The following is a 15,080-nucleotide window of genomic DNA, read 5'->3' on the forward strand; positions in this document are numbered from 1 at the left end:
CTGCTCTACATAGACGTGTCCATTGTCTCATAACTGTTAGAGACAAAGGGGATTTACATACTCGTAGTTCCTTTTATATATTTATATATATATATATATATATATATATATAAACTTTTGTTAAAAAAAAAAATATATATATATATATATATATAATCAATATAAATTGATACTGTGCATGCACACAATCACACTGAAACACGCCTGTATATATTTAACAAAAATTAATATATATATATATATATATATATATCTATATATATATATATATATATCTATATCTATATCTATATCTATATATCTATCTATCTATCTATATATTATAATATATATTATAATATATATATATATATATTGTAATATATAATATATATTTATTTTGAGAAATATATATTAAAAATATATATTAAAAAAAAATATATATATATATATATATATATAAAATCACAATCACACTGAAACACGCCTGCTGTCATTTAGAGGGAGATCAGTTGTCGTAGTTGTTCGGCATTCCACTCAAAGGTGTTTATTTTTAGCGCACAGCCATGATCCCCCCCTTTATCTGGACCTGTGCAATTGTGGCAGAGTGAGCGATTGTATTACTGCCTCACCAAACTATACAGCAGATATTCCACGAGAAGAGAGACCTCATCAATGGGAAATTACAAATCAAGACCATCTCAGACGTGCACAGGTAATGACTCGGTGTGTTTCTCATTGTGGGGATATTATTTATCTCAGATGTATCCAAGGGACTGAGAACGAGGTTTGAATTGAAGAAGACAAAGAAAGACTGGAGGGTTGTGTGTTAATGTTGGCTGCCATCACAGTCACACACTGACAAGCTGCACAATCCTTTTCAAAACTTTGTGTCTGACAATTAAATATAGAAGGGTTCAAATACAGTGGTTTAAACTCCAGTCTATTTAGGGCATATGGGCTTGGGATGGAAATAAAATGTTCAAATTGTTATTCTTTTCTAACTCTGACGATGGGGATGTGAAGATGAGTGGAAGAAGAAGGTGGGCGAGTCGTACGCTGTGATCGTTGAGAAGTTGGAAGACGATCTCCATCTCAAAGAAAATGAGATCGTGGAGCTCAAACTGGCTTTCAGGTTGACAAAAAACAATTTCTGTTTTTAAAAAAACTGGCATTCAGTCATTGTATAAAGTCCATTTTAATGTATCAAGTGTTGCTAATTGTGTACTGTACTCTCCTCAGTCGGCTCTTCTGTGTCAGTCGGGTGTCATTTCTCACAAGCAGGTGATGTTTATTTTCTCTGGCTCAGCTCTGATGAAGCTTTTCAGAAGGTGAACTTGAGCTACCGAACAGAGAAGGGGCTGTCGCTGCTGCATCTCTGCTGCGTATGTGGAGGTATGCATGACTACTAGAGTCTATTAATAACTCCTCCACAAACTGTGGCAATGTGAGGAAGGATTACTATGAACTGACTGACACTGTTGTCTGTAGATGACCTCCCTGACCTTAGTCACATAAATGAATACAGTCCATATGAAATACATTGTACATAAAGTTTAAACACAAAAGTGGAGAAATAAATGTGAACTTTTGAGTGTATTAATTTACCAGCACATATCACGTATTTGTGACCAGGTAACAAGACCCACATCCGCACCCTGATGCTCAAAGGCCTGCGTCCTTCCAGACTGTCCAGGAATGGATTCACTGCGCTCCACCTGGCTGCATACAAGGTGTGACAATTAAGGAGCAACAAATACAGAATTTAAATATTTTCATCATAGGTGCAACCTATGTCTTTTGTCTTGCTTGTGTTATTTTGTGGTGAAGAGCCTTCCTACCACATGGTGGAGTGCAAGTACCAGTGGTGGAAGAAGTACTCAGATCTTTTACTTAAGTATAAGTAGCAATACCACAGTGTAGAAATACTCTGTTACGAGTAAAACTCCTGCATTTAAACTCTTACTAAAGTACAAAAACATTAGCATGCAGAATGGCCAATTTCATAATAACATACATGACTGAGCATCACTTTCATGTCGCAGCCGGTAGAGTTGGAGCTGATTTGAATTACTTCATGAATCCCCTGAACCACAGGACAACGCTGAGCTCTTGACCGCACTTCTCCACGGCGGGTCGGACGTGCAGCAGGTGGGCTACGGCGCCCTCACTGCCCTGCATGTCGCCACGTTGGCTGGACACCACGAGGTGAGACATGGGCCAATTTTACTTTGCCTTCAAGTACCATGAGGTAAATTTCCTACAGCTCCAGACTCTTCATACGCATGATATCGTGCTAATTTCTCTCCACCAGGCAGCAGATATACTCCTGCAGCACGGAGCGAATGTGAATGTTCAGGACGCTGTGTTTTTCACCCCACTGCACATTGCTTCTTATAACAGCCATGAGCAGGTAAAAGTGCTCATATCGACCACAGCCGCATTCCTAACTGTGATGAATAAAACCCTCTGGATGTATATGCGGCCTCTCACCTCTCCGTCCGCCCTTCAGGTGGCGAAGCTGCTGCTCAAGTTTGGGGCAGATGTGAATGCTAGCGGTGAGGTAGGTGACCAGCCTCTGCACCTGGCTGCAGCCAAGGGTGTCCTCAGCATCATCAAGCTCCTGATGGGGGAAGGGACCAAAGCTAATGGTGAGCCTCCGGTAGTGCATACTCCATACATTTAGTTAAGTGTCAGTGTGGAAATGATTAGCTCTCCTTAACTTGTCTCCAGTAAATGCTCAGGACAACGAAGATCACGTCCCTCTCCACTTCTGCGCCCGCTTCGGTCACCATGAGATTGTGCGTTTCCTCCTGCAGGGCAACTTTGACGCGCAGCCTCACTCTGTCAACATCTACGGAGACACGCCATTACACTTGTAAAACGGTTTACAGTGTCGGTATCCTTCGTCAAGTTTTTCGGAAGATGACAAGTGGAGATGAAGTCTTGTTTTTAATGTGTCTCACCAGGGCCTGCTATAATGGAAAGTTTGAGGCAGCGAAGGAGATTATACAGCTTTCTGGCACAGACAGTCTGTCGAAGGAGAACATATTCAGCGAGACTGCACTTCACAGGTGTCGTCTCCCATGCTGTATTTATTCATAGTCTGAAAAACAGAATTATTGATGCAAACACATACTGTGCTTAGACACAGAATGCATGCTTTTTTTTTAAACACAGTTTAATTTATGAGCATCACCTTTAACGTGTGATTCATGTTGCTCCGGGGTGATAACGAGTACTTGTCTTGCGTCACAGTGCGTGCACCTACGGCAAAGACCTGGACATGGTCAAGTTCTTGTTGAGTCAGAACGCTATGAGCATCAACAATCAGGGCAGAGACGGACACACAGGTGACTCTCCTTTAAAACTCCTCTAAACACGGGCAGTGTAGTGCAGGACCAGTTGTGTTTTTCCACTATAAATTGTACAATAAATACTCTATCTAGCTCTACACAGTGCCTGTTTTCACGGCCACATCCGCCTGGTGCAGTTCTTGCTGGACAGCGGGGCGGACATGAACCTGGTGGCCTGCGACCCCAGCAGGTCCAGTGGGGAGAAGGACGAGCAGACCTGCCTGATGTGGGCCTATGAAAAAGGTCCGTCAGTATGGTGACGAGCTGTGGAGAAAAAAAAAACTCCTGCTTCTCCGAACTTCATGCAACCCCACCTTAAAAGACCAGAACTATCGCTGTAACATACTTCTTCCTCAGGTCATGATGCCATTGTCACATTACTGAAACACTACAAACGTCCAGATGACTCCCCCTGCAACGAGTACTCACAGCCGGGAGGGGGTGAGTTACCCCCTTTTAGAGATTATTATCTGGCCTAAAAATCACGCCAAGTCCTCCCATTACTCTGCCTGAGAATGTCGTCTCTCTTCTAGATGGGTCCTACGTTTCTGTCCCGTCTCCGCTGGGAAAGATCAAAAGCATGACTAAAGGTAGCGAGGTGGAGTGAAGCACAGCAGGTTCTCCCACATTTCACATCATTCGTCAGCTGACATGACAGCAGGCACTGTCTGTTGCCAAGGGAGGGGACTTAGCTGCTGGTGACGACACCTGATGTCCTTAACACTGGAACTACAAATCTACAGTGTGATATTCATACTTAATATCTTAGAATCTATTGGTCTGGATTTGATGAACCCCATGTTTGAAGCCTAAAGAGGTTTCAGTTACTGAAACTAACAAGGATATGCTTTATTAAAGGAGAATCATGAGGGGCAACTGACAGTATTTTCACAAGGGCTGTAGTCAACAACAAAAAAATCTTGGACGACATAAATTCTACCTATTCAACCAATCAATTGGTCGATGGGGGGGAAAGGTTCTGCATGCCACAGTGCACTGTGCACTCTACCTGGTAGCCTAAGTTAATTACAAATAAACATAAAAAACAATTTGCAGCATATTCAATTATTTCTAGCCTAACTATTTTATCCTAAAATAATAACCGACTCAAAGCAGACCAGTGTGCACCTGCCCATATTCCTATGATTTAAAGAAATAGAAAAGGCTGCCGTAGCGGCCGCAGATACATTTTAAACAAAACAATAAGCTATTTTTAAACATATAGAACTCTGACCTGTTATTCTCTGCTCCACCCGACACCTGCATTAATCAACCGATCCCGACCCGCAAACCTCCAACTCTATGCATTTTAGTAGTTAGTGAGGTCTGAAAGACAAGGACAGATAGAGGGAAGTTTTAGTCTAAACAATTGTTAAAATCAAGTTGTTCTTCATTGTTGAATAGCAGCAAAATCGATAACCCTTTATTAAAGAAATAAACTCTGTCTCTCTCATTTTCACACACACACACACACACACACACACACACACACACACACACACACACACACACACACACACACACACACACACACACACACACTCCTGCCCCCAAAAATAATGGATAAAGTGACACCAGCTATTATGAGACCAATGAGAATTTGTTTGGACTGGAGAATATCGACCAACCAATCGACCAGAAGGTGTCATCCCTAATTTTCACTGTAGCTGTAGTTATTTAAATGTGGCGCACACGTCCTACTTGTAATTGTTTACATACCCATGAGAAAATGTGCATTATGATGTAACTGCTAACAGCTTTAAATATATTGTTTAAATATATGAATTATGGGCATATTTCTACCCCGTTTTATAAACCCTGATCTTAGTATTAACCAAGTAAAAAACTCAACTTTCTCAACTCGTCCGAGTCCATTGATGAGATAAACGTTTTCTAAAAATGTTGCGTTGTGTTTTCAGAGAAGGCAGAAGTTCTGCTGCTCAGGGCCAGCCTCCCATCTCATTTCCATCTTCAGCTGTCAGAGCTGGAGTTCAAGGAAATCATTGGATCAGGTAACTTCATACGTTTTCTGTTCTCTTTGCTACATGCTTCAGATAATCATGACATTACTGACGATTAAATCTGCTTCACACTCAGGCTCCTTTGGAAAAGTCTACAGAGGCAAATGCAGAAACAAAATTGTTGCCATAAAACGGTACTTTTCCACTTCTGAAGATGACATTTAACGTCCCATCGGGGGGGGGGGGGACTAATGAGTTCTTCACTATCCACTGTTGATTGCAGCTATCGAGCCAACACATACTGCTCCAAGTCAGACGTGGACATGTTCTGCAGAGAGGTCTCCATCCTCTGTCGCCTCAACCACCCCTGTATCATCCAGTTTATGGGGGCGTGTCTGGACGACCCCAGCCAGTTCGCCATCGTAACCCAGTACGTCTCTGGAGGCTCTCTGTTCTCTCTGCTGCACGAGCAGAAGAGGTGAGCACACTGGAGCTGACAGTACATCATACTGACTGTAATAGGCCTCACATGTTGTCCCTTTGACACACATAAGATACTAAACTTCTACTTCTAACCATTTTAAACACAAACACAGAAAGAGCAGCAATATCGAGCACTTTGAACGATTAAGGTCACAGCAGGATTTAAACCAGAACATTTAAAAACAACTGCACACGGTCATACAATCGAACACAGCAGTCTTTTCATGTGTTGGTGCTGAAAGAGCAGATTAATCGAGTCGTCAACGGACAGAGAATGTAATCAAGTAAATCAACAATAATTTTTTGATAATCATTTAAGTGATTTATCAAGCATAAATGTAAAAGAATATTGGTTTACGTCTTCTCAAATATGCTACTTTTGCTCTTTTATAAGATTAAAACTTGGATTTTAGATTGTTGATCAGAAAAAAAACAAGCAATTTAAAAACATCAGGGCCCTTGTATCGCAATGCATTCCATCTTAAAAGGTGTTTCTGTTAAATTCAACAAATTAAGCTTCAAAAAAAAAAAAGTTCTGGTAAGTCCCATGCAGTCAGGTGTGTCAACATATTGATTACTTACACACTTTGACAGTGACTACATCCTGATGTTGACACCTAAAAAGAGCTCAAACTACCTTAAGAAATGACTCCGTGTTTTACAAGGACATGTTTGCACAGCACAGCCAACTATTTCAGGTCTCATTATCCTCCCTGGAAGCAGCGAGGATCACCATTGATCCAGATGAAGTGTTCCGCTAACTGTGTGGCCAGGTGCCGTCTTTATAGACCGTCCTATCGATCTGTGTAAAGTGCTGCGTGTGATTGGCAGGGCCCATTGATCCGGCACTAAGTGGCTGCTGCTTTAATGATGTGTCAATGGACAGGCTTATCGACCTGCAGTCAAAGCTCGTCATTGCCATCGACGTGGCCAAGGGCATGGAGTACCTGCACAACCTCACCCAGCCCATCATCCACAGGGACCTCAACAGGTGGGTGCCACAGTAGCAGTAGCAGAACGGAAAACTGTTGTCTTTACTCATGATACCTGTGATCCTTCCAGCCACAACATTCTGCTGTACGAGGACGGACATGCTGTGGTGGCTGATTTTGGGGGTAAGAGACATTTTGCAGGGTACAAGAAAATGAAAGCTGCATTAACCATTATTTTCAAAAAAGGCAAGAGAGAGACTATGTTGATATCATCAGCAATAAAACTCACCCTCACACACTTTACTACAGTCCCACTTGGTCTGGTCTGACCAGTAGTTTGTGGTGGTTAATGTTCTTTCGACCAATATTAGTAACTAATTGACATTATGAGTCAGTTTACTTGCTTTAAGAGTCTTTGGCCAGTTGTGCCTCTGTTCTGTTTTGGGGATTTACCATTGTCCCCTGCTTACTTGTCAACTGTGACCACAGTGGCCGCTGTTCAACTATAGTTTATATAGCCTCACTTGAATGCAGCTTTAAAGTCATGGCCCAATATTGTTTATAGCACAACCAAACAAAGAAAAAATAGGAAACAGAAACGTTGTTCTTTATAGTAGACAAAAACAAATCAAAGTAAACAGCATCAGCTAGTTCAGCATCTCACTTTCTGTTGTCAATATTGTGATATAGTTTTTAAAAACTGATTGTGGTTATATGTAATATCTTTGCTATCACCCAGCCCTACTTTAACCCACTCCTTGGCAAGTAAACCTCACTCTAGGTTTGGAACGAGTTAAGTTTGAGTGCAATAACCATGAACACGACAACACAAGTGAATTCAATTAACTGCAACCTTAGTTTGCCTATGAATAGCAAAACAAATGCAACATTTACATAGATATGAAAAATAAAAGAAACTGGATTAAATGAAAGGAAATTGTCCTACAAATAAGATCGGTTTGGTAATTATCTTAAGTCATTATGTGTGGGATTTCTCCACAATTTGAAGTAACTTCTAAGTCAGTGTCTGATGGCCATAAAGAATATTGGTCAAAAGTCTTTTATTTTTTAAGTTCAGCTCAGATGTGTCGGAGTCTGATGAGTCAAAGTGTACTTTAAGTATATTGTTCAAGCTGGTGACTGGTGATCTTACCACAAAGCAGATAGTTCATCCGGTTGAAACCTACTGGGAGGCTCGCCATCTACTGGAGTTGATCTTCTTTACACTCAGTGAAATATTTTACCTGCATGTACAAACAGAGATTAACAGTCAGTTCATATTTCTAATGTTGTACAACATCATACTAGGTCACAATGACATCAAAGTAAAAGCTGACTGATTGCAAAAACTTAACATATTGAGAAGTATTTACTCTCTAGCTCAAATTCCAAATTGACATATTAGAATTATTTTGTTCAACAAAATACGCAAAGCATAAACACAATACAAATATTAAAAAATAGAAGCCAATATTTGAGTAAGCAATACAACATATAACTCTACACATTAAACCTACAAACCTCACTCTCTCAAAGGAGCAACATTTTCTTTTCTGTAGAAACACAGTGCCTGTTTCACCAATTGAGTAAACACAATCATTTTGACAAATACTCTTAGCAGTGACAGTAAAACTACATTTTGTTGTTCACCTTTTCTTATCAAAAACGCTGCTTGGTAAGAATCACTTAATGACCTCGAGCAATATGAGGAAGAAGTGATTAAGAAATCCCAACTTACACTTTAATCATCAAATACTCTGCTCTGATAGCTGCTCCAGTTCAACAACAGTTTTTACTTTTGTGAAGCTCAACGCTGTTAAGCGGAGAATCTACTTCTAGCTCAACATTGAATCTTCACCTCGCGCTCACAAACAGCACTGCCGCAATTCCGGTTAATTTGAGTAACTACACTGCCGCACTTTCGGTTAATTTCAGTAACTACACTGCCGCACTTTCGGTTAATTTGAGTAACTACACTGCCGCACTTTCGGTTAATTTGAGTAACTACACTGCCGCACTTTCGGTTAATTTGAGTAACTACACTGCCGCACTTTCGGTTAATTTGAGTAACTACACTGCCGCACTTCCGGTTAATTTTAGTCACTACACTGCCACACTTCTGGATAATTTGAGTAACTACACTGCCGCACTTCCGGTTAATTTTAGTCACTACACTGCCACACTTCTGGATAATTTGAGTAACTACACTGCCGCACTTCCGGTTAATTTTAGTCACTACACTGCAGCACTTTCGGTTAATTTAAGCGTCTGCACTGAAAGACTTCCGGTTCATTTTAGTATGTGATGGGAACTTGTGAAACAAAAGATTTGACTTAGTTATGACAACTGTACTGTCTAATAACAGATATGAAATAATAAAGTTAAAACTTAAGTCAAAAGTTCAATTGTTTAAAACGTATTTATTCCTATTTCAACCCGTTTTGTTCAGCTAGTTAACTACACACTCAAGGAATTACATTTTTATTCTGGCAGCAATGTTTCTGTTGGATTCAGTTCTCTTAGCTTCTTAAATTTTTTGAAAGAGTCTCGATGAAAAGTACAGCTAAATCCTCCATCCATCATTGCAATGTATTCTCTTCCGTTTCAGAATCTAGATTCCTACAATCTGTGGATGAGGACAACATGACCAAGCAGCCGGGGGTCAGTGCCGATTCCCTCTCCTTGATTTATTTTATGACACACACAAAACCTTTTGGAATAAGTTTTTCCTCTCTCTTTGGCCAAATACACTCACACCATCTGCAGCATCCATGGAAGAATAAGGCAGGAGATCAAGCCAGAGCTTCTGCTGGCACCTGCCATCAATTACCCACCAGCAAAAAAAAAAAAAAAAAAAAAAAAACTGCCATCATGCAGATTTTGTGTTGATGTGCTGACTCATCACTACCTAGAGTGCTTGGCCTGCAGTTTGGTGTTAAGTGTGTTACATCTCTTGAGGACTGCCTGTTGTGTGGAACTACTCGCCCTTGCTGGGACGCAGTATTTATGTCAGTAATTGGGCCTCATTCTGTGTATGTGTGTGTGTGTGTGTGTGTGTGTGTGTGTGTGTGTGTGTGTGTGTGTGTGTGTGTGTGTGTGTGTGTGTGTGATGGCCTAAAACATGAAAAATCTCTCTGAGGGAATAAAGATTCACTTATATTGAGAGCCTAACTGCCTTTACCGTGCGTGTTTGTGCATATATGTGTGTGTGTGTGTGTGTGTGTGTTTGTACAGAACCTGCGTTGGATGGCTCCCGAGGTGTTCACCCAGTGCACTCGCTACTCTGTGAAGGCAGACATGTTCAGCTACGCCCTCTGTCTGTGGGAGCTGCTTACTGGAGAAATTCCCTTCGCTCACTTGAAACCAGGTATTTTGGCCTAAATGGTGATAGTTTATGTGCACAATAAAAGTAAAACCGAGAGAAGACCCCACAAGGGACATCTTACATTACACACCTTATTCACAGCAGATGTTTTTTGTATCCAACCCTCTATTGATGCTTATATAATGCAAAAAGGGCACCATGGGATTTTTAGAATGACAAATAAAGAGAAATAGCCCAAAAACAACATTTGCAATAAAGAACAAAGATTTCAAAAAAGGAATAGATAAAATTATATGAGACATTTTAACATGTCATAACAGGTGTAGGTAATAAAACAATGCTACCTGATGCTTACATTTAATTAGACTCAATTTTAGTTTCAGTGAATCCACCCAACATCATTTAAAACCACAAATGTCAACCTCATCTGTCTGTCCACCATGGATGTCTCTGCAAAATCTCTGGCGATCAAAGTCAAACTTTTTGAGATATTTCAGTCTGGACCAAAGTGGTGGAACGACAGTCTGGCATTTCTGTCCAGAGAGCCTATCATGGCTACAAATGTTTTGATTTTACAATGGCAAAATATTGGAAAACACAGACAAACTAATACAAGAAAAATAAAATAGAACACAAGCACAGAACAGAAAGGCTGTCTTACTAAACTCAACTAGATTTAAGACGTTCTTCTGTCCACAGCTGCTGCAGCAGCAGACATGGCCTACCATCACATCCGGCCTCCTGTTGGCTACTCCATCCCCAAACCCATCTCTGCTCTTCTGATGAGAGGCTGGAACGCCTGCCCAGAGGTAAATGACGCGATTTCACCTCGGTCTTCAATTTCACCTGAGCTCTGATCAAATAATTGTTCTCAATTAATTTACAGAACATTTTGTACACAAAAGAAAATCCACTGTGAGCTGTACTGTCCGGCTTATACTCAACCAGGTGTTGTGTGGTAGTTTCAATCTGCAAGATAATCTCACCATTAGCATCGTTTCATGTCATTAGCTATTCAGACACACTGAGGCTCAGAGAGACAACTGATGCTGAGTAAGCTGCTTCTGCAAACATGTCCCCAGACGATGCATTATTGCACGGCTGTTCACATTTATGAGCACACATGGCCTGTATGATCCTCCCCTCAGTGCTGCGATGTTCATAATTAGCCAGGCGTGTTTTTGTTCTCGGCCTCATTAAGACACATCATAACACGGCCGAGCATGCTGGTACATTGCTCCCTCTGTGGTACGTCTCCTTCCTGTTTGCCAGTTATAAGGTTGCCAACCGGTTGCTTGCTCCCTGCTGTGATCGCCTTGTCCCAGTGCAACTTCTGTAAGAGTGTGATCCTAATAGGACGTCACAAAGTTTCAAGTGCGCGCCTCTTTCATGGCGCCTCACCTGTACGGTGCGCCAGCTGCCATGGGGTTTAAAAGTGGGGACATGCTGTTCTGTGTTTACAGTAACATGTATTTGTCAAAGCCTGAGAAAAACTCTCAGATGTGTGACACAAATATAATCTGGAATTGCAAAACGTTCATAATAGGCTTATGTAAATCACCACATGCATGATCATAATAACTTTTTAAGACCATTAAATTGCAGTGGAAGTGCTGCAGGAATCTTAGAGTCTTTGAGCTGAACACTAGTCCGCCTTTAGTTTAGTGGTGGTGACATGGAGTGATGCATGGTGTGGTTCGCTTATAGCCTAACGTTGTGTTCATTTGTGACGATTAGCTCACTGAACAAAAAGTGCAAGTATCATATTTGCCACAGAGCTTATTTTACTGCAATAATCCAAAATCAAATGGAATACATCATCACTGCAGCACTCTATAGAGCAGTAAGTACTTGATTACTGACAGGTAATATGTGAACAAAACAGTATAGGAGAAACGTATTTATTAAAATCATAAGTAAAGAACTTTAAAAGTCATGTGTTTTCATCTTTACTTTGTTGTTTTTTGTGTGGTGTATTAAAGCAGCATGCACCGACAGACCTTGGCCTCTATCTGAGGATGTATAATTGAACAGCTCCGGTGTGGCAGTGTTTGTTCTTTTACAGTGAGGCAGGAGATCTGAGGACTGCTTTTGAAGCAGAGTTCACCTTTGCTTCATGTGTGGGTGGACTGAAAATGAGTACAACATACTGGACAGTGTCTGTGAGAACACAAGTGTGTCTGTCTGTTGTGGGGAAACAAATGATGCGTTTGATTGTTCAGAATTGAAGCGGAAATAAATTATAGTCAGCTTTTTCCCAATTTCAGGACAGGCCCGAGTTCTCTGAAGTGGTTTCCAACCTGGAGGAATGCTTGTGCAATGTTGAGGTATATCTTATCCCACACATTCTTAAATGTCTAACCCCGCAGTGCATGGTTTATAATGTTGTTTGTGCGTCAGCTGATGTCTCCAGCCTCCAGTAACAGCAGCGGCTCCCTGTCGCCCTCCTCCTCCTCTGACTGTCTGCTCGGGCGAGGAGGACCCGGTCGCAGCCACGTGGCCGCCCTGCGCTCCCGCTTCGAGCTGGAGTACGCTCTCAACTCCCGCGCCTACGCCTTCTGGACTCAGAGGTTAGAGAGCTCAAGGCTCACACTGAAGGTGGAGAGGGCGAGAAGCCACTTTCCCTTTAACCCACCCAGTCTCAGCCGAACCAAGGTCAGGTTTTAATCAGCTGAAGTTGTTTGCGTGACGCTTTGGTTACCCTGCTGTTGTGTCTTTCTAGTTTAGTGACTTTTGTGGGGCAAAAGAACAAAATTACTTTATGTTTTTTTTTATTGTCACACAATTGAATAACAGCTGAGGCCTCTCACTTAGGCTAGTAGCAAGACTTAATTTCTTTAAATAGTCAAAATTCATATAAAACACAACCGACATATTGCATGTGTCACACACTGTTCAAACATTCAATCAAATCAGGAGATATAGAGTCTTAATATGAATATTTGTTATTTGTCTGCGCCGACCAGTGCTGTAAAGAGTCACCAAACCGACTTCATTCAAACTCCAAAACAAACTCCAATATAACGTTGTACAAGCAATGGGCTTAAAGTCGTTGTATAATACACTTTATACAATTCTGCCTAAACTAAGAGAGTGAGTCACCGCAACCTCGAGAGGTCCTTGAGCATGCAGCCATAACTGTCCACCCAAAACCTCTGCAGCCCCAAAAACTCAGATTAAACTAAATGTATAGTTATTATTGTCATCATTTTAGAGGGAACACAGATGTTGAAATGTCTTCAATTGATGATCTTTACAATAAATGGCCTCAAAGATTTGTTGAAAAAGCTATAGCCAAGAAATCTGAAGTTGTTTTCCACCAGGGGGAGTTCAATTAATTGTTTTGGCTTAAAACTCCGCTAACAGGAATTCCACAAAACATTGTGTCTGGGCTAGCTCTAACTCGGACAGGCTTTGTAGAAACGGCTCCGTCTGAACAATTGTTTTACCAGTAACATGCAGACCAGTCAAGAGCCTTACTGCAACAGTGAGGATTTGGAGTTGCTGGGATACTGAGCAGGAAACAAAAGGAAAGCAAATGCAATAAAACATGCATGGCATCCTGACCGAGGATAAGACGCCTGGCTTTCAGGCTCTGTACTGTGTGTGTGTGTGTCGGAGCCTGGTAACAGTCGCTATGAACCCAGAAACAAGAGGTGGGGTTATTGTGGTGGGGCAACGTCTCTTCTCTAATTCCCTGGTGCTCCATCAAAAGTTAGACACAACCATTCTGGGTGTTTACCTCCCCAATGAAGTGTAAATTCATCCACATGGAGTTTAAATGTTACAGATTGTGAACACATTGTACAAAATGTTCAAATATCAAATGCTAAGCAACACGAACGGTGTGCAGATTGTGTGCGCGGTCGCCCCGTCAAACCTGTCATCAATTTTGTATACTGACCTCCTGAAGAGAAAGTGAGAGCAGCCTGCTATTAGGTCGGACATTACATATTGAATTTCTCCTGCTTCTATCTGGCTCCATCTCATCTGTCTCTCTCCATGTAAACGAAGCTGTATATATTTCTGGGCTGGTGTAGTTTCGCGGTAGATTAATGAGTAAGAGTTGATTTTATGTGTTGTGTTTTTCAGTGAGCGGCGTCGTGCATCCGGAGGCCTTTCACTGGAGGAACTCAGAAGGAACATGCAGTTTTCTCCCATTGATCGAAATGGTTTGTTTGCAGAATACATGTATTCTAATGTTGCCTTCAAATGTGCTTTTAAAGACATCTTATGCAATGTTGATATTTATAATTACTGTTTATTTTATTCTCTATTCAATTTCTGTTTCATTTCAATATCATATATTGTACTTTTTAAACCTTTTTGCAAAGTGTTAAAGTGTAGAATAGTACTAATGTTATGTCAATATTATCATTCATAAATGTATGGGGCTATAAATGGTGAGTCACAGTTGTTGGTTTGTCTCTTTTTCAGGGTACGTGTCTGATCCCATGAGCACCATGAGAGTCTGCTCTTCTTACAGCAGCAGTGGCAGCTTTGAGGACAGCAACTAATATTACTATATGACCATATTAATGCAGACATTCATACCTGTTATTGACAGTTCAACTGTATGAATAGATTGTAGAAGTAGTAGATATTGCTAACTAACTAGTTTGTTGTAGCATACTGTATTTGTATGACTTGTTTATGAATTTATAATACATTCTTAGTTCCCAATATCTCTAGGCGTGTGTTATATGAGGTTTGTTTATACATTATGTAAACATTTAAAAAAATATTTTGTTGATGCTTTTGTTTTGTAAATACTGTATGTGTGACAAGCAAAATCAGTTTGTGTGCACATGGTTTGCATACATTTTACATCCAAGTTCCCAGTCAATGTGTGCATTTGTTCAAAGTACACACATCTTCATTCTAGTGAAAAAAGAAGAAGAAGAAAGTCTATTCATCTCACTTGTTTTATTATTTTGAGTGGCCAAATCACACAAATGTTCAGTCACTGACAGATGAAATGATGAAGCCTCACAAACCCACACTAGCCATTAAAATCAATTACAAATAAATACTAAGTCTTTTT

General features: G+C 40.8%; 1 protein-coding gene and 1 long non-coding RNA gene across 2 annotated transcripts; one reads left to right on the top strand and one right to left on the bottom strand.

Annotated features, from left to right (window-relative positions):
* The first annotated feature begins 560 nt into the window (after positions 1 to 560).
* tnni3k (TNNI3 interacting kinase) lies at positions 561 to 15,066 on the top strand. The gene is made up of 25 exons (XM_068725872.1): positions 561 to 694; positions 1,006 to 1,114; positions 1,289 to 1,374; positions 1,615 to 1,712; positions 2,077 to 2,187; positions 2,294 to 2,392; positions 2,492 to 2,630; positions 2,713 to 2,857; positions 2,949 to 3,053; positions 3,238 to 3,332; positions 3,429 to 3,578; positions 3,693 to 3,776; positions 3,869 to 3,925; positions 5,255 to 5,347; positions 5,433 to 5,490; positions 5,580 to 5,774; positions 6,666 to 6,770; positions 6,842 to 6,894; positions 9,320 to 9,372; positions 9,946 to 10,078; positions 10,736 to 10,845; positions 12,304 to 12,363; positions 12,437 to 12,606; positions 14,129 to 14,208; positions 14,474 to 15,066. Exons 1-25 carry the CDS (start codon positions 655 to 657, stop codon positions 14,551 to 14,553), a joined length of 2,508 nt encoding a protein of 835 aa, XP_068581973.1. The 5' UTR covers positions 561 to 654; the 3' UTR covers positions 14,554 to 15,066.
* Positions 2,708 to 8,533, bottom strand: LOC137884180 (uncharacterized). Its single transcript, XR_011104712.1, has 4 exons — positions 8,450 to 8,533; positions 7,865 to 7,955; positions 4,570 to 4,661; positions 2,708 to 2,833 (listed from the first exon to the last, which is right to left on the bottom strand). It is a non-coding gene; the product is annotated as an uncharacterized lncRNA (long non-coding RNA).
* Positions 15,067 to 15,080: the final 14 nt, after the last annotated feature.

Source organism: Cebidichthys violaceus, unplaced genomic scaffold, assembly GCF_023349555.1.
Source record: "Cebidichthys violaceus isolate CVI_PGR_0920_01 unplaced genomic scaffold, fCebVio1.0.p SCAF_37, whole genome shotgun sequence".
NCBI classification, from domain to species: domain Eukaryota; kingdom Metazoa; phylum Chordata; class Actinopteri; order Perciformes; family Stichaeidae; genus Cebidichthys; species Cebidichthys violaceus.

Bases quoted from the DNA above. Each gene is read 5' to 3' on its own strand.
- tnni3k (XM_068725872.1), top strand. From the start codon at position 655: ATGGGAAATTACAAATCAAGACCATCTCAGACGTGCACAG. The intron at 2,393-2,491 runs GTAAAAGTGCTC...TCCGCCCTTCAG, and splicing joins CTTATAACAGCCATGAGCAG to GTGGCGAAGCTGCTGCTCAA. The intron at 14,209-14,473 runs GTTTGTTTGCAG...TCTCTTTTTCAG, and splicing joins TTCTCCCATTGATCGAAATG to GGTACGTGTCTGATCCCATG.